At 44.5% G+C, this 26,222-nt stretch overlaps 1 protein-coding gene across 4 annotated transcripts in view; it reads right to left on the bottom strand.

The window, feature by feature from the left end:
- The window catches only part of SUSD1 (sushi domain containing 1), a 767,543-nt gene that overhangs the window by 297,422 nt on the left and 443,899 nt on the right, over positions 1-26,222 (bottom strand). For all 4 annotated transcript variants that reach the window (XM_086962059.1, XM_086962061.1, XM_086962060.1 and 1 more), the window contains one exon: positions 25,382-25,568. In XM_086962059.1, coding sequence (XP_086818185.1) covers positions 25,382-25,568 — 187 coding nt within the window. The remainder of the gene's footprint in view (positions 1-25,381; positions 25,569-26,222) is intronic.

The raw sequence follows: 26,222 nt of genomic DNA, 5'->3' as shown, positions 1-26,222 counted from the left end.
AGGTATATCAATATCGAATAACTTATATAATGGGAAGGTTGATGGGCCAGCAAAACAAGTCCACTTTGCCATCTGTTTAGAAATGAAGAGTACCATTTAATTAAAACTCAGTCTTAGAATGTGGGTCACAGCGCTATTTAATGCAGATCAAGTTCTCCAGGCAACCATGATTTGGTCTATATACTTTCTCAGCTGAGGAGCCTACGCACCTTACCAGGTTTACTATAGTTAATTAAAAAAGTGCAAATCACCAGTAGAGTTCTTGTGTTGATCGATAGTATGCTTGTCACCCACAGCATGTTTGGTGTGTTAGGAAAAGGTGGCAAGAAGTTACTTACATGGACGAAGATAATGGCTGCCATGCTGATGCTGAAAGACTGATGAGAAGAGTACTTTGATGGATGGAAAAGAAGAGGCTGGCCTACATGACTATTATTCTGATGCTTTTGCTTGGCATCATTGAAAAGAAGAGGGCGCTGACTGGGCAGTAAACAGCTGCCTGACTAGCGTCATATAAAGAATCCAACAGTTCACATATCCTGAGATGAAATACTATCAGCTGCCATGAATTGCTCGGGTTTACAGGATGGTTGTGTATCATGCTATAAAGAGATTGACCCAAGCGTTGATGCTCGACTAGTATGAAATCGAGAACGTGTCTGAAAGTGCAGCAGACATGGTTTACAGATCTCTGAATAGGATACTAGTGGCTACAAAGAATAGTTGCTGTTCTGATGCTTGACAATCTAGATGAGAAAAAACTATGGGCCTATTAGCCCGCGGGGGCGATCTGCCGACCATCTGCCCACCATGCATGCTAGAAGGAACCCCAGCCATATTAAGATGGCTGGGGGTCTTCCAGTCCACCACTTTTCTGCCTGTCAATGAGTCAACAGGGCGTAAAAGGGGCAGAATATGGTGGCCCTGTCTGCAAGACACCGCCATCCATATTAAGATGCATGCGGGGGAGAGCCTTTCCATGGTGGCGTTGCCACCATTGAAAGGCATGTGGTCCTTTGTGTAGGGGGTCCCTTGTGGGCCCCCAGAGTGTTGGGGGTTTAGTGGGTGCACATGGAAGGTACCTATGGAACCCCCCTGCATTTGCATGCACATGGTGGCAGGCCCCGCGCAGTGCCTGCCACCTTGTGCATGCAAATGCACTACATGCATTTTGTACATTGCGGCGAGTGCTGCTTACAGCACCGCCCGCCACAATGTACAAATTGCGGGATTCGCCCACCAGTGTGGCGGATGCATCCTGATTTGAATGGTGGGACTCCCGCAGCTATGGCGGGCGGTTCCATTAGCTGTTGCTCTGGCAGGCGGACTTTGCGATATCAAGGGGGATGATGGACGGAGCGTTGGAACAAATCAAACATTCACCCCCAGTCAACTGATCTGGGTTTAATCCATGATCATTCTATAGGTCACTCCACCACCCCAGTTCAGACATAGCCATATGCAAATCAGTCTGACCCTGTGCCTCATGGGAACAGTCCAGCCCGAACTGCCAAGCCCTGTCTTCCCTTGACCGGAAACAAGCATCCTGGGAATGGTTTCTGGCTAATCAGCCGTCATCAGCCAGGCTCGCTTGACTCCAGTGGCAAAGTGAGCAAGGGACCCACGTCTGGGCATACCCTGCCAACTTAGGGCAAACAAAGCGATATCAAAGGGGATGATGGACGGAGCGTTGGAACAAATCAAACACTCACCTCAAGTCAACTGATCTGGGTTTAATTCATCATCATTCTTTCGCTCACTCCACCACCCCAGTTCAGACATAGCCATATGCAAATCAGTCTGACCCTGTGCCTCATGGGAACAGTCCAGACCGAACTGCAAAGCCATGTCTTCCCTGGACCGGAAACAAGCATCCTGGGACCGGTTTCTGGCTAATCAGCCATCATCAGCCATGCTAGCTTGAATCCAGTGGCAAAGTGAGCAAGGGACCCACGTCAAGGTATACCCTGCCAACTTAGGGCGAACAAACCGATATCAAAGGGGATGATGGGCGGAGCGTTGGAACAAATCAAACACTCACCTCCAGTCAACTGATCTGGGTTTAATCCATCATCATTCTTTAGCTCACTACACCACCCCAGTTCAGACATATCCATATGCAAATCAGTCTGACCCTCGGCCTCATGGGGACAGTCCAAGCTAAACTTACAAGCCATGTCTTCCCTGGACCGGAAACGAGCATCCTGGGACCGGTTTCTGGCAAATCAGCCGTCATCAGCCAGGCTAGCTTGAATCCAGTGGCAAAGGGAGCAAGGGACCCCCGTCTGGGCATACCCTGCCAACTTAGGGAGAAAAAAACTATATCAAAGGGGATGATGGACGGAGTGTTGGAACAAATCAAACACTCACCCCCAGTCAACTGATCTGGGTTCAATCCATCATCATACTTTACCTCACTCCACCACCCCAGTTCAGACATAGCCATATGCAAATCAGTCTCACCCTGTGCCTCATGGGAACAGTCCAGCCCGAACTGCCAAGCCATGTCTTCCCTGGACCGGAAACAAGCATCCTTGGCCCGGTTTCCGCCTAATCAGCCGTCATCAGCCAGGCTAGCTTGAATCCAGTGGCAAAGTGAGCAAGGGACCCAAGTCTGGGCATACCCTGCCAACTGAGGGCGAACAAAGCGATATCAAAGGGGATGATGAACGGAGCGTTGGAACAAATCAAACACTCACCCCCAGTCAACTGATCTGGGTTTAATCCATCATCATTCTTTAGCTCACTCCACCACCCCAGTTCAGACATAGCCATATGCAAATCAGTCCTTTGCCTCATGGGAACAGTCAAGCCCGAACTGCCAAGCCATGTCTTCCATGGCCTGAAAACAAGCATCCTGGGACCAGTTTCTGGCTTTGTTCGCCCGCCATCGTAATAGACCCCTATGTATACCGCAAGATCTCTTTGGCTATTAGGAAATAAGTGCTTTGCATTACTGTTTTCATGGCTCTAGCTGATGCGCTGAAGCTGCATATCCATTGTGACAGGAAGAAACTATCTAGACAGCAAGTTGGTGATTTGCCGATAGGGCTTGGCAGCATGGTAGATGCTATCTTCCTGTACAAGCATAAGGTACTGGTTATGCGATCACTGGCAGATGTCTTTGGGGGAAAAATAACTATTAGAACTTACAAGGTACCTACATTTATAAAGGTAATCAGGAATGGATAAGATAGCTTGGAGGATTAATGCATTCAATGTATAGATCAGAGCCTATATAAGGGGAAACCCGTTGATGTGAATACTGGAGACTCCACTTACACTTTCATTCATCTGAGCTCGATACAATGAGTAAGATTCAACTGAGTAATAAAAAAACTTTTGTAATCAATGTGAGAGACCATAATGATGGTAGACTTCATTATACAACTGTATTCATTAATACTATTTATTGGTATACAGCACGTTATATGAGAGAACAGAATCCATATAAAGGCACATGAACTAGTGCATCTGCCCTAGGAAGGTCGTGATATTCCTATTGGAATTCAAATAACCAAGGTATGTCTACTGTAGGGCACATTATTCTAGCCCCACTGGAGTGGGAGATTGCTAAGAAACATCAATCTTAAAAAAAGTTGGATTAACAAGAGGCATATATGAGAACATTTAAGAATTCCAACAGTCTCCAAGCTTCAGAAGAGCATAGACTCAGATTGCTCAGTTAGTGGCACTCAACTTGCACCCTTAGGTTGCCAGTCAGCACACAGGCCTGTATCTTTCACCTTCCTGGACTAGTCAAGGCTGCATGAGTAGGCCAGTTCATTTCTAGAAGAACCTGAAATCCAGTTTTGTGGTGCATGCTGGCTGCAGACCTAGTTTGTAGCCGCTTTTGGCATGCAAGTAGTAGCCAACTTAAAACTGAACATTTCTATATGGCATAAGTGGAAATTTAGCACAGGATTTAATGCACAGTGCCTCCTCTCCATGACCACATGCTAATTTTAGCTGGTGATCTCAATATCTTAGTACTGATACTGACTTGTTTCAGGCAGTCTGCTCCGACTCATACATGTATACACCTCAGTACATAGTGGGATGTGTAGTCCTGAAAGAGTTAAATTCATCTAATTGAACCATCACGGTGCACAGACAGAATATCAAGTTTTTAATATCGATATACAAAAATATCGATTTGCAATATGGTGATACAGGAATATCGACAGCAAGAATATCGTGGTCCAGAATATCTACTTTAAGGTAAGAAATATAGTTTTTAAAATATCGGAGTCAATAATATCGTTTGCAAAAATATTGTTGGTTGAAATATTGATTTTTATACTAGCATTATATATTGTAGTATGTTTTTTAAAAGTATGTGATCACATTTTTTAAAGTAAGTATTGTTTTTGTTTTAAATATGTGTTCAATTTTTAGTAGTGATTAATTTTTTATAAATTAAATTTTGCGTTTTTTAGTTCTGTAGCGGGATGTGGTTTTATAGGGGAATAGGGTGGGAAGTAATTTAATTGTAATACAATAATTAATATTTTTTATTAATTAGTATATTTAATTGAGATGTTATAGTGTAAATTGTGGTAATTCATGTATTATTAATTATTATTAATTGGTTGCTAATTTTTATGAATTAATTAACTGATCTTTATCCTAATTGTGGTTTTTTCAGGAGTGGGTTGTGGGTTTATAGGGGAATAGGGTGGTAAGTAATTTAATTATAATAAACAAATTAATATTTTTAATTTATGAGTATTTATTCAATTTAGATTTTATAGTGTTGATTGTGGGAATTCATTTATTATTAATTAATTATTAATTGATTGATAATTATTATTAATTAATTGGTAATTAGGTTAATTGTGTCAACTTTGTAGGACTGAGTTGTGGGTTTATAGGAAAACGGTGTGAAGTAATGTATTTAAAAATAAATAATAATTAATTGTTAATTAATGGTAATTAAATAATTAAACATAATTATGGCAATTGTGTAATTAATTTGAGATGTGAGTTGCGGGGTTTATAGTGGTAAAGAGTGGGAAGTAAATTATTTTCAATTAATTAATAAGTTGTTGTCAATTGATAATAATTTAATGATGTAAAATTAGTTATGGAAATTGTGTAATGATTTTTAGGTGTGTGTTGTGGTATTTATTGGGGTGGGGACGGAAAGAATTTTAGGTTTTATTAATTAATAAATAGTTGTTCATTATTATTCCTTTATTAATTGATAAGTATTTATGGTAATTGTTTACTTTTATTTTGTGTGTGTGTTTTGGTTTTATAAGAGTAATGTTTTTTTTTAAATTTGTCCTCATTCACGTTCATGGTTTCTAGCTGCCAGGCGGCATAGAGGGTAGTGAGGTGTAGAGAAAACAGTCATGCTGCCTCAGTCAAGACTGGCAGGGAAGGCGAACGGGGGATGTTAATGAGTTACCAGCAGTAACGACCGGCTCACACCAATCAAAACACCTTGTTACCCAGATGGCAGATGACACCCATTGAGCCAGTTACTGACAGGGACTGTCCGGGACTATGTCGGGAACACAGCCAGGGACTTGGACAAGGACTGGGAACTGGGTAGAAGACGTACACCGAAAGGAGGAGTACAGTGCTGCCCAGGATCATACAGGGAGTCAGAGGAGAAAGAGGGATCCAAAGGGGTAGCCTGTACAAGTGAACAAGATGGGTAAGACTCAGAAAGGAAGGGCACTCACAAGGCAATTTAGCATTCAGACTAACTACACCCAGGACGGACATGCAAGACATATATATAATACAACTTTAACAATAAAGGAGGGGGGGGTAAAGCACTCAGGAGCTCCACATGGTAAGACTGAAGCTCAGTAAGTTTCTTACCCGCAATTGCTGTTACAGATACTGACTGCAAATACCCACATGTAGGATATGCATGCAAAGGCAGGGTCTGTGGAGCTTATACCTATAGCGATGTTATAAATGTAACTCAAAGACAAAACTCACAGTGAACAAGAAACACCACCTAGCCAGTCAGCTGAGCCCACGGATCCTGGCGATCAAACAGGAACGCGTAAGGCAGTAACAGCAAAGGGGTAGAACTAAACACAAGCACAATAGACAAGGAGCTAGCAAGGAGGAGTGCTTAACAGGAAAGGAAGGAAATGACAGGGCACACTTGGCAGAAAGCAGGTAACAAACATACAAGGTAACAGAAGTAAGACAGCAGAATAGAAAGGCAGCAGACTAAAACTGGAACCAAGGAAATGGGAAGCAAGGCAGGGACTGGAAACGGGTATACAGAAGGGGAGGCTACAAGGGTATTCTAGAATAGTGCAGGTTAAAGAATCAAGAAAACAAAGTAGCAGAGAAGGCAGTGCTGGGGAAGGAACAAGAAGTGAGCTAAGGCTCAGGAGTAAAGACAGTGCTGGTTCAGGAACAGGGAACTACCAAAGCTTCAGGAGTCAAGGTAGCACTGCAGGCAGTGCTAGTTCAGGAACAGGGAAAATTACTAGAGCTCAGGAGTCAAGGTAGCACTGCAGGCAATACTGGTTCAAGGAAACAGGACATAGCTACAGCTCAGGAAACAAGGAGTCAAGAGAGCACTGCAAGCAGTGCAAATCAGGAACAAGAAATAGCTAAGCCCAGGAACAAATAATAACTATAGCTCAGGAACTCAGGAAACAAGGTAGCACTGCAAGCAGTGCTAATACAGGAGAAGGGAAACTGCTGCAGTACAGGAACAAGGAATAATAAGGCTATGGGGTCAGGGTAGCACTGCAGGCAGTGCTAATTCAGGAACAGGGAAAACAGCGCAGGTCAGGAACAAGGCATAATTAAGGCTCAGGAAACACTGGAAACAAGAATAGCAAAAGCTCAGGGAACTCTGGAACCAAGGATTGGTCTCACCGGTAAACAGCTACAATGACCAACCTTTGCCTGAAGGGAGCTGGGGCTCAAAAGAGCTCACAGTAATCACAGCAGCTGGTGTGAGCAGGCTAGCAGCAGCCAGCCACAGGTGAGCTGAATTCCTCCACCCCTCCATGGCCTGCAGGGGTGGAGACAAAGCAGTGAGCAGGGAATTCTGGGTAATGGAGTTTCAGGCATGAGTAGGCTGGCTTTAAGTCTAAGCAGGCTGGCTTTCACAAAACCCGGCATGGATTGGGAATGGATGTCAATTCCCAAATAGTGTCCAAATGGCTGGAAGTCAAGATATGCATGAAGGGGAGTGTCAGGAAGCATATTAGAACACTGGAGAGTCCCACAGTTCAGCCCCCTGGTGGTGGACACGAGAACATAGGGAGAGAATCGTGACAGTACTCCCCCTCCAAAGACCGTCTCCCGGAGTCTGAAACTGGATCTAAAGCCTTTGCTCCTAAGAATTAAGTCTGTTTCCATCATAGATTCAGTGCACGCTATCAGAGGACTGAAGGTAAATTGTGATGTTCTGGAGAGTTGGATAATACTCTGTAAATTAACAGCAGTATTGAAGGTAGAACTTGAAGAGTCCAAATCCAGTGACAAGGGCTTAGAAGCCTGCATTGAATGTGTTTTAAGTCCTGATGATGACAGGCTAGAGTAGCACTCTGAAAACAAAGGCTGATTGACTGTAGGGTCAAAAGCAGATAACGGATTGGCAGGAGGCACAGAGGTCAAAGACAAACTGGCTGAAAATGAAGGAGGTGATGGGAAGCAGATCTGAAGTTCTGGCCCCGGAAGAAAACATACTAAAGATACACATGCAGGAGACTTAGGAAGCAGGTATGCAGGAGACCCAGGCCCTGGAGGCTTACATGTTGAGAGTTTTGTCTCTGGTGCTGGAGGTTCAGTCTCTGAATGTATATGTACTGAGACCTCTGAAAGCTGGGAAACTGGAAGCACAGGGTCAAAACGTTGGCACAGTAGAGGCTCAAGTCCAGAAGGCAGGAAGCCTGGAAGCTCTGCTGCAGAAGGCAGGGAGCCTGGAAGCTCTGGTGCAGGAGGCAGGGAGCCTGGAAGCTCTGGTTCAGGAGGCAGGGAGCCTGGAAGCTCTGGTTCAGGAGGCAGGGAGCCTGGAAGCTCTGGGGCAGGAGGCAGGGAGCCTGTAAGCTCTGGTGTAGGAGGCAGGGAGCCTGGAAGCTCTGGTGCAGGAGGCAGCGAGCCTGGAAGCTCTGGTGCAGGAGGCAGGGAGCCTGGAAGCTCTCGTGCAGGAGGCAGGGAGCCTGGAAGCTCTGGTGCAGGAGGCAGGGAGCCTGGAAGCTCTCGTGCTGGAGGCAGGCGGCCTGCAGGTTCTGGTGCTGGAGGCAGGCGGCCTGCAGGTACTTGTGCTGGAGGCAGGCGGCCTGCAGGTAATGGTGCTTGAGGCAGGCGGCCTGCAGGTACCGGTGCTGGAGGCAGGCGGCCTGAAGGTACTGGTGCTGGAGGCAGGCGGCCTGCAGGTACTGGTGCTGGAGGCAGGCGGCCTACAGTTACTGGTGCTGGAGGCAGGAGGCCTGCAGGTACTGGTGCTGTAGACATGCTCTTTGGAAGCTCTGGCTCCATAAACAGGCTTTTAGGAGGCGTCGGCTCTATAAGCAAATTGGTTGGAGGCTCAGTAGGCAGGCAGATTGCAGGCTGAAGTTCTGTTGGTAGGCCGGCTGAGGACTCAGGCTCTGAAGGAAGGTAGTCTGGAGGCCCTGGTACTGATGGCAGGAAGACTGCAGGCTCGGGCTCAGATGGCAGGAAGGCTGCAGGCTGGAGTTTGGAGGCAGCAGGCCGGCTGAGGACTCCGAAGACTCTGAAAGCAGACAAGCTGATGGTAGAGAGGCACTAGGATGAGAGTCTTTAAATTCTGAAAATGGTGATTGCCCTTAAACATCCCTATTGTCAATAGTGAAATCTTCACAGTTCCTTGGCCCATTAAAACATACTGAAGTGCTTTCTTCGGGATGGCTAAGAATACTGCTTATTTTAGAGTCTCCTGTTGATCAGACGTCCTTTACTTTTTAGCACTTCATATCTCTTAGTCAGAGGAAGTAAGTCGGAGACTTCATGGTCATGAGAGATTTGTTCAATTCCTTCTGCATTATAAGGCGGTACAGATGCATCAGAGCATAGAGTAATATTTCCTGACTTTTCAATATGTGGCAAGCTTGAAGGTGGAAGAGCAAAGAAGGGGTCAGGATTTTGTTCCTTCTCAGTGAGGTTGTCTTCAGTTGTAGTAGTTAAATCTAGACCATGGTCTGAGTCACAGGACATTGTCACAGCAGGGATTATGTGGATCACTGATTCAGGTTTTGTCTTTATGTCAATGACCTGTCCCTGGCTTATCTCTGAGATATAACTGACCTCATTACCAGGAAAAGAAAACAAAGAGATGTGTTTTGTCTGGCCTGGAATTTGGGGTTCCTTTTGCAATTCTAACACAGACATTGAATCTGGATCAGAACAGAAGACAAGTCAGGATCTGGCAAAGAGGTGTTTGAGAGCCAATGAGTAAAATATTCAGAACGTAAATGTCCATTTTTCATAAGAGGATTAATTGTTTCAGGACTAGGGTGAACATTTTCAACCTGGAAAGTAGACACTAAATGTCTCTCATTGGTGAACACTGGGGAACTGCCCTGAACAAACTTAAATGATGCACTGGTGTGTCTCTTTCTTAAACCTCTCATTATGACACACTTAATATTTGCACACACACATGAAACAGAAAAAGGTAGCTAATTGAATGCAAAGAAACCTCATAAGTGACCCTGGAAATGTGGGTTGGTCATTCTGTCAGGGACTGTCAGGGACTATGTGGGGAACACAGTCAGGGACTTGGACAAGGACTGGGAACTGGGTAGAAGACGTACACAGAAAGGAGGAGTACAGTGCTGCCCAGGATCATACAGGGAGTCAGAGGAGAAAGAGGGATCCAAAGGGGTAGCCTGTACAAGTGAACAAGATGGGTAAGACTCAGAAAGGAAGGGCACTCACAAGGCAATTTAGCATTCAGACTAACTACACCCAGGACGGACATGCAAGACATATATATAATACAACTTCAACAATAAAGGAGGGGGGGTAAAGCACTCAGGAGCTCCACATGGTAAGACTGAAGCTCAGTAAGTTTCTTACCCGCAATTGCTGTTACAGATACTGACTGCAAATACCCACATGTAGGATATGCATGCAAAGGCAGGGTCTGTGGAGCTTATACCTATAGTGATGTTATAAATGTAACTCAAAGACAAAACTCACAGTGAAAAAGAAACACCACCTAGCCAGTCAGCTGAGCCCACGGATCCTGGCGATCAAACAGGAACGCGCAAGGCAGTAACAGCAGAGGGGTAGAACTAAACACAAGCACAATAGACAAGGAGCTAGCAAGGAGGAGTGCTTAACAGGAAAGAAAGAAAATGACAGGGCACACTTGGCAGAAAGCAGGTAACAAACATACAAGGTAACAGAAGTAAGACAGCAGAATAGAAAGGCAGCAGACTAAAACTGGAACCAAGGAAATGGGAAGCAAGGCAGGGACTGGAAACGGGTATACAGAAGGGGAGGCTACAAGGGTATTCTAGAATAGTGCAGGTTAAGGAATCAAGAAAACAAAGTAGCAGAGAAGGCAGTGCTGGGGCAGGAACAAGAAGTGAGCTAAGGCTCAGGAGTAAAGGCAGCACTGCAGACAGTGCTGGTTCAGGAACAGGGAACTACCAAAGCTTCAGGAGTCAAGGTAGCACTGCAGGCAGTGCTAGTTCAGGAACAGGGAAAATTACTAGAGCTCAGGAGTCAAGGTAGCACTGCAAGCAATACTGGTTCAAGGAAACAGGACATAGCTACAGCTCAGGAAACAAGGAGTCAAGAGAGCACTGCAAGCAGTGCAAATCAGGAACAAGAAATAGCTAAGCCGGGAAGGAGCTACGACACCAACTAAGATGGCCGCATAGTCTCCCGGGTCCGCTGACCTCCGTCCCGCGCTTCACTATCCTGTTGACAATCCTGCTTAACTGAAAAGGATCCGTGTGGGTGAACCGTCCCACACTGCAGTGGTGCAATCCCGGAATTTTTCCGCCGTCGTGGAGCGAAGATACGTCGAAGAACGTACTGAGGCATAACCTACCTGGGAAGCCGGGATCTCCAGTGCTGGCCCTGCCGGGTCCGAGCTGAACAACAACGGGCTGCTGCATGCGGCTGGGCCCGGTCTCTGGTCTACTCGAACTTTTTCTTGATTGTTTTGCTACCATCAGCTGCCTGGTGCCCTATAACGTGTGAGGCGACGAGTGACACAAGGTACTGTCTTGTGAGGGTCCCTGACCGGGGATCCGGCATCAATAACGCCGAGCCCCCCGGATCGGCGCCTCGCCGCGTACCACTGCTCGCTGACCGCCGTTCCCTCCTAGCTTATTCCTGCTCCGTTTCACTTTACCCCGGAGAAGGCGCCTCTCCGTTGGGTTCACCATGCCTGAGGACAGAATAAGTTTAAAGGAGCGGGTTCGATCTGGCCCGTCTTTGTTAACGGTGATGGAGGCACTTATGGCGCTTCAGGGCACTATCAAAGCTCGGACTCGCGCCTTGTTGTCTGCGATGGATGAAGTCACAGACTCGAGACCGGACCCTGATTTGACGCTTGTGACCCGACAGTCAGCCCGCTTCGCAATAGACGCTTCGGAGGTGTATTTCCACCCGGCGGTGGAAACAGTGTTTGCCCCCATTGTGTCGGATTTACCAGACTGGAGTGTGCCTGGACACCCAATTGAACTGTTGAAACCGTCGATCCTGCACCCTTCGGAACATTTATATGTCCCTACTGTGGTGTCCTCCACTTTGTACTGTATGCTGTTTTGGATTTTGTCGATCCCCCTCCTCCACCGGTCGTTCAAGATGGCGGATGAGACGAAGCTTGGCCTCGGAGATGGGGAGGGGCGATGGTGGTACCAGCAACCTACGTCTATGCGCTCCTGTTCTGTCGACTTATGGGACACTGTGTGTAAGGGGCTTCCCTTACATACCGACTTCAGTACATTTGATCGTAGGGGTCAGGGTTAAGATCCTTGTCTGGGTTTATCGATGTGAAATTATGGTTGACAGGATTGCTTCACTGTCCTAACGGATTCCGGGGCAGGGTTGGCTAGGTCGGGGGAAGGAGACCGGGAGTCTGTAGTATTATGCCCTCCTCCGATTTCCCCTGTCGATTGGGGCTTTCATACTTTTTTCTCTTTCCCTTTCTTCTATATTTCGGGCTCTGGTTGCTGGGCGACAGGCACGCTGCGTGGGGGGTGGCCGTAGTCATTTGCAGGGGTGCAGGGTGGGGGGGGCGTGGGGGTGGGTATTTCGTTTTTGTCTTTGTTCTATGGCCTCTTTTTCTTCTCCTCTTCTCTTGCCTTTCTTTCCTTGCTTTTCCGGGTTAGTGTATGGGTTCGGCTTTCTCTACATCCTCATTCTACACCTGTGCCTAGACCTCACCGGGGCCTGGGTGCTGTGGGCAGGACGACAAGGACGGTGTGGATATTCATAATGTGCTTTTTATCCTGATGTCGCATGTCTAAACGCCGTTGATTGCTAGGGTAGCGAACTTGATATGGACGCATCGTTTTCCTGTTCGCCCCCATTCCCATGGTCCGAGACACTATATGATACCTGATCCTTTCTATTTTATATTTAAAATGAAAACCTCCTATCCTGTTTCGCATCGAACTGCACTCGCAACCACTGTACTTGGTAATTTGAGCTACTATGATCCCCAGGGACAATTGCTTTGAAACTGACTATGAAACTATACTGAACTGCTTAGCGGCCAGCCCCGGGGGTTGTAGGCCTATACGTGTGCAAATGTTAAATAAAGGTTTTCAAAAAAAGAAAGAAATAGCTAAGCCCAGGAACAAATAATAACTATAGCTCAGGAACTCAGGAAACAAGGTAACACTGAAAGCAGTGCTAATACAGGAGAAGGGAAACTGCTGCAGTACAGGAACAAGGAATAATAAGGCTATGGGGTCAGGGTAGCACTGCAGGTAGTGCTAATTCAGGAACAGGGAAAACAGCAGCAGGTCAGGAACGAGGCATAATTAAAGCTCAGGAAACACTGGAAACAAGAATAACAAAAGCGCAGGGAACTCTGGAACCAAGGATTGGTCTCACCGGTAAACAGCTATAATGACCAACCTTTGCCTGAAGGGAGCTGGGGCTTAAAAGAGCTCACAGTAATCACATGCAGCTGGCGTGAGCAGGCTAGCAGCAGCCAGCCACAGGTGAGCTGAATTCCTCCACCCATCCATGGCCTGCAGGGGTGGAGACAAAGCAGTTAGCAGGGAATTCTGGGTAATGGAGTTTCAGGCATGAGTAGGCTGGCTTTAAGTCTAAGCAGGCTGGCTTTCACAAAACCCGGCATGGATTGGGAATGGATGTCAATTCCCAAATAGTGTCCAAATGGCTGGAAGCCAAGATATACTAAAATTGGAAGTCAAGATATGCATGCAGAGGAGTGTCAGGAAGCATATTAGAACACTGGAGAGTCCCACAGTTCAGCCACCTGGTGGTGGACACGAGAACAAAGGGAGCGAATCGTGACAGTTACTATCATAGCTGATGCCAACCGAGGAACAGGGCATTGCAAAGAGAATAAACCATGGCTACGTAAATATCGGACCTGGCGGAAAAAAACAAACCCAGATTCAATGTCACCAATCCAACAATTGCCAGAAAGCTCTTTTATCTTGTTTCCCAGCCCTGGTGAGGTCCAGTTTCGAGATCTGAAGGATTGAATTGCACCAGTCGTTGAATGTAGGGGTGGATGCATCCTTCCAATGCTTGCAGATTTCTCTGCGGGCCTCCAGAATAGAATAGAACAGTAGGTTTTTGGCTGGACTACGAGTCTGGTCCCCGACTCCAAAGATTACAATGCAAAGGTCTATCACTACTTTAAAGCCCAGAGACGAAGAAAGTGTGCTACTGATTGAGTCCCAAAAAGGCGCCAAGTGAGGGCAATCAAAGAACATGTGTGTATCCGGGGCCTCTTTAAAACCACACCTTGCGCAAACCACAGAGTCCCCCAGAGAAAACTTGGACAACCTCTGTGGGGAATAGTATGCCCTATGTAGGGTAAAAAGATGGTTTCTACGAAGCCAGGCTGGTTTGACTAAGTCCCAAAGTACTTTACAGGACATTAACCATAGATCTTTCACATTCAAGCCTGGCATCGAATCTCCCTACAGTAGCTCTGGAAGGTGGAAGTTGCCGTCGATCTCCTCCAAAATTGAATTGTACCACAAAGAGAGCTCTTTTTTTGCTGGCGGTTTGTCTAATAGAAGAGATCAGAGTTCACAACCTCTCCCTAATGGGGAGTTAGTTTGGCGTGTAGTTTGGTTAGTGACAGCTTGAGCCCAACTCGATATTTGCAAGTATTTAAATCTAGACAAGTTGGGCCCCACCTTGTATGATAGATATTCCCAAGGAAGCAAATCCCATCAAGAAACAAGTCTCCCCAGACTGATATTCCTGCCTCTCTTAACGGGAGAACTAGTGTGTTGCACGCCCAGCCTGGAGCCATTGGTAACTCCCATATTGGCGATCTGCTAGAATAGTAAGTACCCCAAGTTAATTGTAGATCTCATCTTTGCCCAGCTTCTTGCCAGGCCATGCAGCACATTCAGTTTTACCTTTTTAAAACATTTGGGATCACCAAACGTAAATAAGTAACCAGATTGACCGACTCCTTCGCAACTCAGTAGAGCCAAAAACATGCTACCTCTACCCTCATCTGTTGGCATTTTAAGAAGCATTCGTGAGTGCGATATTTGAAACGCCCATGCATAGATCTGTAAGTCTATTTTTTTATTAATTAGTATTGATTTAATTGAGATTTTATAGTGTTAATTGTGGTAATTCATGTATTATTAATTACTCATTAATTGGTTGTTAATTTTTATTAAATAATTAACTGATCATTATCTTAATTGTGTTTTTTTTCAGGAGTGAGTTGTGGGTTTTTAGGGGAATAGGGTGGTAAGTAATTTAATTATAATAAACAAATTAATATTTTTTATTTATTAGTATTTATTTAATTTAGATTTTATAGTGTTGATTGTGGGAATTCACTTATTATTAATTAATTATTAATTGGTTGATAATTATTATTAATTAATTGGTAATTATGTTAATTGTGTCAACTTTGTAGGACCGAGTTGTGGGTTTATAGGAAAACGGTGTGAAGTAATGTATTTAAAAATAATTAATAATTAATTGTTAATTAATGGTAATTAAATAATAAAAAAATAATTATGGCAATTGTGTAATTAATTTGAGATGTGAGTTGTGGGGTTTAGAGTGGTAAAGAGTGGGAAGTAAAATATTTTCAATTAATTATTAAGTTGTTGTCAATTGATAATAATTTAATGATGTAAAACTAGTTATGGAAATTGTGTAATGATTTTTAGGTGTGTGTTGTTGTATTTATTGGGGTGGGGCGGAAAGAATTTTAGGTTTTATTAATTAATAACTAGTTGTTCATTATTATTCCTTTATAAATTGATAAGTATTTATGGTAATTGTTTACTTTTATTTTGTGTGTGTGTTTTGGTTTTATAAGAGTAATGTGTTTTTTTTTTAATTTGTCCTCATTCACGTTCATGGTTTCTAGCTGCCAGGCGACATAGAGGGTAGTGAGGTGTAGAGAAAACAGTCATGCTGCCTCAGTTAAGACTGGCAGGGAAGGCGAACGGGGGATGTTAATGAGTTACCAACAACAACGACCGGCTCACACCAATCAAAACACCTTGTTACCCAGATGGCAGATGACACCCATTGAGCCAGTTACTGTCAGGGACTGTCCGGGACTATGTGGGGAACACAGTCAGGGACTTGGACAAGGACTGGGAACTGGGTAGAAGACGTACACAGAAAGGAGGAGTACAGTGCTGCCCAGGATCATACAGGGAGTCAGAGGAGAAGGAGGGATCCAAAGGGGTAGCCTGTACAAGTGAACAAGATGGGTACACACCATACATGTATTTTTATGTTTTGACACTGTCCTTGCACTTTATGTACATAATGTGTTCTGTGCAACTTTTTGCATAATTAATTTGGGATCCTCGAATATTAATGTGGCCAAATTGATTTTCAATATATTACCAGCCATTGCATCAAATCATCATTATATAGTATGCATGATTAGCTGACAGGTAGTTTTGTTAACACTTTTTACCACTTCAAAATGGCTGCGCCACTGAGCATGTTATCCTCATGTATTTAACTGAGAGTACTTTGTTAGTGTTCATGAAATACTTTTGTTTGAAACCTTTATTAGTCAGCTCTAAGCACTGATTCATTAACGTGAGCAAGGCTTCTGTGTAAGCCGAAACATGTTGCTATGAATAAACACCCTTGGAATTGATTCCTGGCTGCCAATCTTTCTCTGAGAGCGCACAACAAATGTGGATTACGAGTATACGGAGATCGATTACCGGCGCGCTCCACCGGAGTGTGTGCCAATTCCCGCGGGGCCGAGGGCGATCGGAAGGAGCAACAGTCTGGAAATATATACAAAAGACCTGCCCACTGAAGGGACACCCACTGAAGGTAAAATAATTAACGGCAAGTACTGCAGGTTCGCAGCAGACAGTCATCAAATGGCACACCTCTGATGAAGTTGAAGGTCAACGAAACGCGTAAGGACTGCCAGATGAATGAAATTGAATAAAAAGTGCATGGGAGCCCTTTGCAGTGCGACTCCAATTCTTCAGTGTATGAAGGTTGCTTTTGATATATATATATATATATATAAATATATATATATATATATATATACATATTTTATATATATGTATATGTATATATATAAAATAGTAATAGATAATACACAATATTGGGTAATCACACATTTCTTTTTAATAGTGTCTGGAGGTAATAGGAAATAACCAAGCAATGTAGAAGCAGTGGTCCAGAAGAATGTCAACCATGCCCACTTGGGCAATATTAGACAAATCCCTGCAGCATAATAGATTCCTTTGTAAATAATGCACAACGCACTTTATTTTGTTGCTAAAAATTGCACAGAAAGTGTTTGTATATATTCGATCCACAGTGATTGGTTGTACATAGGTGTATTGCTATTTTTTGCACAAATGTAAATATTGATTTTAAAATATTTATTGCGGAATTTTGCACATTTCTTGGAATCGCTTGTCAATATTAATTAAGACAAAGGGGATTTGTAAAATGTAAATGCAATGTAAAAATCGGTGGTTATACATTCTGGTCCAGGCTGAAGTATTTTCTCTATTTCTATAGGCTTGGGACCATGTGACTAGTCCAGCACTACAAATCACTGGTTGTAATTCGACCATGTCATGTGATCAAGGGCTCCAGGGCCCGAAACGCGTCATGGCGATCGAGAGGGTGCACAGAATGGAATAAAAAACGCTGAAATCAACTTACAAGGGTCCGTTTCGTTATTTGGCTTCCTGTTGGTTTGCGCTGAATTTCGAAGTTCCAGTCATGTATATATATATATATATATCGAACAATGCTCCAAAAGAATGCTACACAGCACCTCCAGGGAGAAACGGACGCTTCAGTCAGATTTCGCATTTGCAGAATTCTTTTATTTCATTGAAAAGTGAATCGAGAGTGCCTCAATCTGATGCGTTTCGGCGAATCCGGTCACCTTGCTCACCAGATAATATATGTATATATATATATATATATATTTTTTTTTTTAACGAAGTCGAGCCGCACACAACAGTCCTTCTTGTTACAAGATTTTATTTACCAAACATATAATAAAGAGAGAGCCCAAACCTTTGAGGCGGGTAATCTCAGGAACCACAGCACCAATCACAACACTCAATACAGCGTTGGAAAGGGCAGTTGCAGCAGACGGACATAGGCTATGCAGATGCCCACCATATACGTTTAAAAGGTAAAAGAACCGTGCCAGCAAAGTAGTCTCTTGTGGGCGTGTCTGCGTTGTGCTGTGGGCATGTGCTGGGGGCGTGACAAATGCTGGGGGCATGTGTGGTACGTTCCGCCCTTCATGCCATGTCTCATATTGTGTGCTGTGGGCGTGTGCTCGGGGCAGGATTACGGGAAAAAAAAGCGAGCGTTGTGCCCAATATTTCATTGTTTTTTCTTCCCAGGTTCTGTACATTCCAGCTCCAGGTGTGCTTGCCCCCCGCTCCCAGTGACGTGCACCTGCTTTACTGTATGGAGGTCAGGCATGGCGCTATTCTCCTTTCCTGACCCTATGGAATGCCGACAGTGAGTGTGGCGTGCTTGAGGGCAAATGTGAACTTGTATACTAATGGCCGGTCCGGCCAAGAGGCGCACCGCCGCATAGGTTTAGCTGCTCTGCAGCTGTTCGCTGAATGGCTTTGCGGGACAATACTGGCAAGTGGCTGAATGAGGGAAGGTGTGGGCGGCACTCCCTTTTATGATGGACTTTGATATTTTGCAAATAAGACGCCAGCAACCCACTTGGGTATTCTATTGTGACTTCTAGTCCCAGGATGCACCTTTACTTACCTGTGCTTTATTAAAGGGAGAAACTTGAAAGTCAGTTTGCTGGTCTCTTTTGCAAGCAGCGTACCTATGAGGAAGGGCGTATGCCCGAAACGTGTCAGGTGCTGCAGACACTGGGCGTGCCTGCTCCCCTTTCCTGACCCTATGGAATGCCGACAGTGAGTGTGCCTTGCTTGAGGGCAAATGTGAACTTGTATACTAATGGCCGGTCCGGTCGGGAGGCGCACCGCCGCATATGTTTAGTGGCTCTGCAGCTGTTCGCTGAATGGCTTTGCGGGACAATACTGGCAAGTGGCTGAATGAGGGAAGGTGTAGGCAGCACTCCTTTTTATGATGGACTTTGATATTTTGCAACTAAGACGCCAGCAACCCACTTGGGTATTATATTGGGACTAAGACGCCAGCAACCCACTTGGGTATTATATTGGGACTTCTAGTCCCAGGATGCACCTTTGCTTACCTGTGCTTTATTAAAGGGAGAAAACTTGGGGAGGAGCTACGACACCAACCAAGATGGCCGCATAGTCTCCCGGCTCCGCTGACCTCCGTCCCACGCTCTACTATCCTGTCACCTATCCTGATTTCCTGCCCCGGATCCGTGTGTGTGACCCGATTTGCACTCCGATGATGTGATCCCGGAGTTTCTCCGACATCGTGGAGCGGAGTAACGTCGAGGACCGATTTGAGGCCTAACCCAGCCGAGAAGCCGGGGTCTTGAGTGCTGGCCTAGCCGGGTCCGAGTTGAACAACAACGGACAGTTGAATGCGGTTGGGTCCGGTCTCTGGAACACTCGGAATTTTGGGATTGCTCTGCTACCATCTGCTGCCTGGTGCTTTATAGGAGGTGAGGTGATGAGTGACGCACGGTGCTGTGTTGCGGGGGTCCCGGACCGGGGGTCCGGCATTCATATCGCCGGTGCCCCTTGGGTTGGAATCTCACTACGCGCTACTGCACGCTAACAGTCTGTCCCTCATGGCTCATTCCTGCTCCGCCTAATCTTCCCCCGGAGACGGTGCCTCTCCGTGGGGAACACCATGCCTGAGGAAAAATGGAGGCTGACGGAGCAGGCTCAAAGTGGCCCGTCAATGCGGACGGTGCTGGAGGCCCTTGTGGCACTTCAGGAGACTGTTACAGCTCAGACCTGTAGCCTGTTGTTGGCGACGGATGGAATCAAAGGATTGAGACCGGATCCTGACTTGACGCCCGAAACCCGGCGGCCAGCTTGCCTTTCGATTGCCGCCCCGGTGGCGTCCTTAGACCCGGCGCTGGAAGCTGTATTTGCCCCTATCGCAGTGGAGCTACCCGAAAGTACTGTGCTTGGTGACTCAATTACTCAGTTGAAATCCCCGGATTTGCAACTGTCGGAACATTTACATGCTGTCCCCACTTCGGTTCCTTTTAATTGGTACTGTGAACTGTTTTGGCCTGTGTCCACCCCCCTCCCCAGTCGGTCTATCAAGATGGCGGATGGGATAAAGCCTAGCTTCGGAGACGGGGAGGGGCATCGTTGGTACCAGCCGACTAATTTGGAACCTGCCGTTCTTTTTTCATCTGTGGACCCATGTTCTGCTGACTTCTGTGTACCTTTCGACATTTTGAGGACGGGGCTTTCTTCCCCTGACGGACTCAGCGAATTTAATCGACGGGGCCAAGGCTGAGATTGTTGTTTGGGTTGTTCATTGTGGTATTTGGTTAACAGGATTGTTTTATTGCATTAACGGAGTCCGGGGCGGGGTTGGGTAGGACGGGGGCGAGAGACCGGGAGTGCGTTGAGTAAAGCCCTCCTCCATTTCCCTTCTTCGGGTGGGGTTTAATTTCTTTTCCTTTTTTCCCTGTTTCTTCTATATTTCAGGTTTCGGTTCTTGGGCGACAGGCACGCTGCTAGGGGGGTAGGCCGTAGTCATCTGCAGGGGTGCAGGGTGGGGGGCTGGGGGATGGGAGTTTTGTTTTCTCATTGTTTCTATGGCCTTTTTTCTCTTCTTATCTTTCTTTGGCCTTCTTTTCTCTTTTTCCGGGTCAGTGTAGTGGGTTCATTGTTTGGTCCATCTTTGCTTTCGCATCTGTGCTTCAACTCTTGTGATGTTTCGGGGCCACGGGGCGGGCATAAATGTTGGCGTGAACCGTAATAGTATGCTTGTTTATCCGGGTGCCGTCTGTTTAAACGCCACTGACTTACATGAAAACGAATTAACTGTGGACACACTGCTATTTCGCTCGCCCCCTCTTCATAGCTTGAGATATTGTATTAGCACCTGATCCTTCTATCTTATATTATAAAATGAAACCTTTTGTATCCTGTTCCCAATTTGATATGTCTTCCAACCAGTACGCATTGTGGATGTAGCAACTATGCTCCCCGGGAGGCTGGGTCTGAAGTTTTTATCATAGTATTGTGTTGCAATTGCTTAGCGGCCAGCCCTGGGGGTTGTAGGCCCGTGTTTGTATCTGGTTGAAAATGTTAAATAAAGGTTTTTTAAAAAAACCAAAAAAGGGAGAAAACTTGAAAGTCAGTATGCTGGTCTCTTTTGCAACCAAAGATTGCTTTTCCATTCCAAGGGTCTAGGTTCTCGAGCCATCAGGCTAGTTCCGATTTGGCTTCTTGATCCAGACAGATCCGATCTCCGTACCAGAGGCCAGTTCTTAGAGCTCTCGCCTTTACCCTTTGGAGGGCCTGATAGTTGAGGGGACCGGGAAAGAAGGCTTGGATGGAGGAGGAGGGGAGACACAGAATCCTGGCTAGCTTTCTCAGAGATAAGTCTTGCTGTTTCAGGGCGTGTCTTATTTCCTTCCTAATTTTGGTAATCTTTTTTGAAAGTAGTAAAAGGAGACATTTCAATGTGTCTACTGTGAAAACTAGGAACTCCAGAGATCTGGAAGGGGGCAGAATTGATTTATCTTTGTTTATCATGCATCCTAAACTTTCTAGGAGCCATCACAGTCTTCAGGACTTTGGCAAGTTGTGAAGGCTCTTGAGACATTATAAGAATGTCGACTAAGTGAATGATTAAACGAATGCCCCTCATACGTAGAGATGAGGCAACAGCTCTCATGACCTTGGTGAAGCACCAAGGGGCAGAGGAGAGTCCGAAGGGGAGAGCCTGAAATAGGTAAAGCTGATTTATCCTAGACAAATTGAAGAAAGGGTTGGTGGGATTCGGCCATAGGAATGGTGAAGTAAGCATCATGTAGGTCTAGTTTGACTTGCCAGTCTCCCTCTAGAGGTAAATCCCTCAAGAGATTGATGCCCTCCATCTTGAAGTGTCTGTAAACCAAATATTTGTTTAGTTCTCATAAGTTTATGACAGGTCTCCAAACTTTGTCTTTCTTTTTTACAAGAAAGAGTGTGCTTATAAATCTTAAAGTTTCTAATGGGACCTCTATTATGTCTAAATCTTAAAGTTTCTAATGGGACCTCTATTATGTCTTATTTCTGAAGCATAGAGGAGATCTCATTCTCTGTTATTTTTTGTTGCTCTGGTGAGAGAGCCATGTCTCTTGGGAAAGAAGTTTGTAAAGGTATGTAAGTCCAATCTATCATAAATGATTTAAAGAGTAAACCATTTGGGTTTTGCGAGGGTTCTTTATCCGCCATGTCAGTTAGTTTTGGATTTATTTTAGTCAAAACAACTCTTTGTCTTTCTGCATTAATGCTAGTGTTGGCATTACCTAGTAGAATCTAGGATTCTGGCTAATGGTCCCACTATGTTGAGAAGACATCTTTAGATGAGGTAGGCGTGTCATCATTAAGCTCTTTGTTAAAATCAAGGTCCTCATCACTGTCCAAATCAAGGACAAATTCATCCAAAGGGTAAGTTAAGATATCCTCATTTTCTGAATCAGAGTCTGTAATATAATAAGCACACCAGTCTTTTGTGCCGCTAGGGACACCCATGTAAGACATGCCGTGGGGGACACCATTGTAATTTGTGCCACTTAGGACACCGGAGTAAATTATGCCGCTAGGGACACCTTTCAAATTTGAGGTGCAGGGCCCTCCCTTCATGAATGAGGTGCTACGACCTCCCAACTCATTTGAGGTACTAGGACCTCCCATGGTGTGCTTAGTAAAAGGCTCGGAATAATGACATTTTTTTGCTTTTTTTTCCCTGGTTAATAACTGGGGGTTGAGACAAGTTGGCCCTTTGGGGAGCTCGTCTTGAAAGGGGAGTGGTCTTTCAGAGGACATACCCTCCTTAAATGTATCTAAAATACAAGATCTCATTTCCTTTGCATTTTGCAACTTGGTTGAGGGATCCATTCAGAACTTCTTGGGTGTTTCAGATTTAATGGAGAAAACATTTCTTCCCCTAAGGGATCAAGGATAATGTCCTTAGAGAATGATGGGAGTTCCTCTTATGGATTGTAAAATTCTTGATCATCTTCATCAAGATCAAGGACATTCTTATCAGGTGTGTCAGAGGATTCTATATCATTAGATTCATTATCTCCCATAATGTAAAGAGCATTATGATATTTTGTGCCGCTAGGGACACCCAGATGTTTGTGCCGTTAAGGACACCCAGATAAGTTGTGCCGCTTAGGACACCCAGATAAGTTGTGCCGCTAGGGACACCTTGGGAGTTTGAGGTGCGAGGACCTCCATTAGAAGTTGAGGTGCTAAGATCTCCCTGAATTGATGAGGTGCGAGGACCTCCTATATTGCTCTCATCAATGTTTTTACTTTTCTTAAGTTGTGTTTTACCCCTTAATTCAGTGATCTTGTCAGAGTAGAGGTTTGGAATTTCTGAGATGTTGTCCTCATCAGGGAATGACCTTTTAGAGGACATGGTCTGACTTAAGGTCTCAACATGCAGGACCTCAATTCCTTATAAAGGATTTTGTGCAGGGCTTCGTTGTCTATGTTAGGAGTAGGGGCAGAAGCCTTGTCTGAGTCAGAGTCAGACACGGTATATAGGAAATGTTAACTTGTAAAAAGTTGTAAAGCCCTTTAGTGAAAGATTATTTGGGAGGATTTCCCTTAATAATAGTGACAAGGTTTATGGATGAAGGAATGTCAAGAGAATAATTCCTCTCTTATTATAATTAATTTTGTTATAGAATGTTGAAAAGGCCATTTAAATGAGGATTTCCTGCTAAAACACCTTTTTTTATGAATAAGTTTGTAAAGCAAATAAAACTTGCGGATGAAATCCGAAATAATAAAAGGTAACGATGCAGAGCTGTGTTCGAGTGCGCAGCCTGCATTGGTGGAAAGAGGTGAAAAACAGGAGTTAAACGAAGACATTAGGTAAACTTATTATGGCATGATGAAGTAGAACAAGGATGAAATTGAAGAATAATTGTTTTCATAAAAGACAAAATATTATGGTTTGATTAAACATCTAAAAATCTTTAAATATATTCAAACATTAGAAATCGTACATAAGAAGAAAAGGCAGGTTAATCTGGTCCGTCACGCAAGTATGGGACTAGGGAAGGGGGTGTAGGGAGATCTCCGTAAATTGGAGATCGGTATAGAGGCAGTAAGAAGGAGTGGGGGGGGGGGGGTTAAGCTAAACACTAGGGAACTTCAAAATAGAGATAAAAATGAATAATGGTAATGAAGGAAAATGAACTTATCTGTTTGGAGCCGCATTTAAAAGAGACAGATTGTTGATGGCTCATGCCTTTCATGCCTTGCTATTGTCCTATTCTGGAACCTTTTAATATTGTGATGTAAGTGGCTGCTTGGACTGCATTAAAGGAATAATGCATAATGTAGCCTCCATTCTTGTAATGAAATCTTTCTTCCCCTTTTATCCCTCCGCTATCCTTCTCACTCCAAGTAACTGACTAATATCCACCATTGAAATTACCTCATATTTCACCATATTAATTCACCACTAATCCTTTATGGGCTTCCTAAATAGCGTGCGTCAACAAGCGCTATATTAATACAAACCATTGTCCTCCTCTATCCTTCTGCTATCATTCCAAATCCAAATAACTGACTAAGCTATCCACCACTTAATATGTACTTGCATGTTTCACTATATTAATTCAACACTAATCCTCTATGGGTCCCGGAGTAGCGTGCTTCTCGCCGAAAAAGCGTTTTGCCGCCTCGTCAGGGGTAGTAAGCGCTATATAAATGCAATTACAATACAATACAATATACTACAATAAATAAGAGAACACTTGAAGTGAATAACCTCGGATTACCTAAATCTTCGCGCAAGATCATAATTGGTAACTGAAACGAAACAAGCTTGACACAACACAAGGATATCTAAAAAACAAACACAGCAATATAGAGTTTTAGTAAAACATGACATAACAGATTGTGATAACCGTTCTGCAGCCAGTGTGAATGAAATAGACAGATCTCTTTAAAGTTGCTAGAGTATTAACCTGCCAACACTTCAAATTAAGGTCAAGATTTACTGAGATTAGTGCAATACAAAGCTGTCCAGAAATTTTCAGCATTGGGTTTCCCAAATGGCTAAAAATAGTGCGGCGCCATATTTATTACGTCATGAGGTTATTATGCTATTGGTCGAGCTCTTGTAAACAATTCCATCTTAAGGCGGCTCTAAACATGTGTAGCGTCTTACATGAGGTCTGCATTTGAGGCACAACCTCAAGCACAAACCTCTATGTGCAGTCACCTAAATGTTATTAGCGTGATAATTCAACAGAAATTACACAAGGTCTATTTTGCAAACAAAATTAGATCAACGCTGCTCTTTGTGCCACATTGTGTCACAACGTATTTTTTGTGCCTGTGCTATAAAATAGTAAATCTTGGTCCAAAATTACAGTGGCCAATAGTGACTGTAGGACAATTCTCTTATTCATAAAATGTATTGAAAATTATTATCAACAAAAAAAAACAACTGAGTTTCTGAAGCAATTACGTCAACAGCACAGCTCCACACTTTGGGGTTTTGTCCAGTAAGGATAGTTTATGCAATATTTTAAAAAATTGCTCAGGAAAACGTGATTTAAAAAAAATATTACAAATCTTACCTGCTATCCGGGTATTCATAAGCAAGACTGCAGACGACCGTGAAAACATTGCTGTAATATTTACGGTGTAGTTTGTGCCTGGACGCAGGTCTAAACAGACATAAGGAGTATGCGCATCCGTGGTGACGTTGAACATCATCTTGTGAAAAAAGTCCTTCTGGTACCATCTGCTTCCCCAAACATGAAACTGAAAAGAGGCAGTGAGAGCTAAGATGTTCAGCTATATACAAGAGCATTTGGTATGCTAACATCATTATTTTTAAAACAATTTACTATGCTTTTATCAAATATTTTTTTATTTCTCACACACTATACACGGCCCTGGCTGACACGGATGTAGAGGTGCGTGAGGGGGGGATGATGTGGGGTAAGCGGTTATTAAAAAAGAAAAGAAAAAGAAAAAAGTACCTTCTCGCCGCATCCTCGCTGTGTCTTTCCTCCTAAATCCCTTGCTCAGCCTGTACAGGAAGCACACCCAGGCTCCCAGTCAGCCAATCACAATGCTGCCTTAGCAGCATTGTGATTGGTCTGAGTGCCGTGGTTCAGCGCTCAGATGCTGACTGGGAGCCAGGGCATGTTTTCCACACAGGCTGTAATGTAGCCTGCATGGAGAACATGCAAAGTGGGCATGAATGCTTGGCCAGTGTTTGGCTGGACCGAAAGTGCCTGCCAAACAGTCATCGGACACTTATGTGGGCTCTACCACTCCTCCTTTGCCCTACTCTGTGACCAGAGCAACCCTGCCCCGCCAGACACACAAACCTGCCAGAAGTAGGACAAAATAAAATGATAATAACGCAAGCTGTTATCATCTTATTTTCCCTTTATTTCACTGCTAAAA

Source organism: Lissotriton vulgaris, chromosome 3_1, assembly GCF_964263255.1.
Source record: "Lissotriton vulgaris chromosome 3_1, aLisVul1.2, whole genome shotgun sequence".
Taxonomy (NCBI): Eukaryota; Metazoa; Chordata; class Amphibia; order Caudata; family Salamandridae; genus Lissotriton; species Lissotriton vulgaris.
The sequence above is the reverse complement of the archived record's forward strand: the minus strand, read 5'-3'. Positions and strand labels throughout refer to the sequence as shown.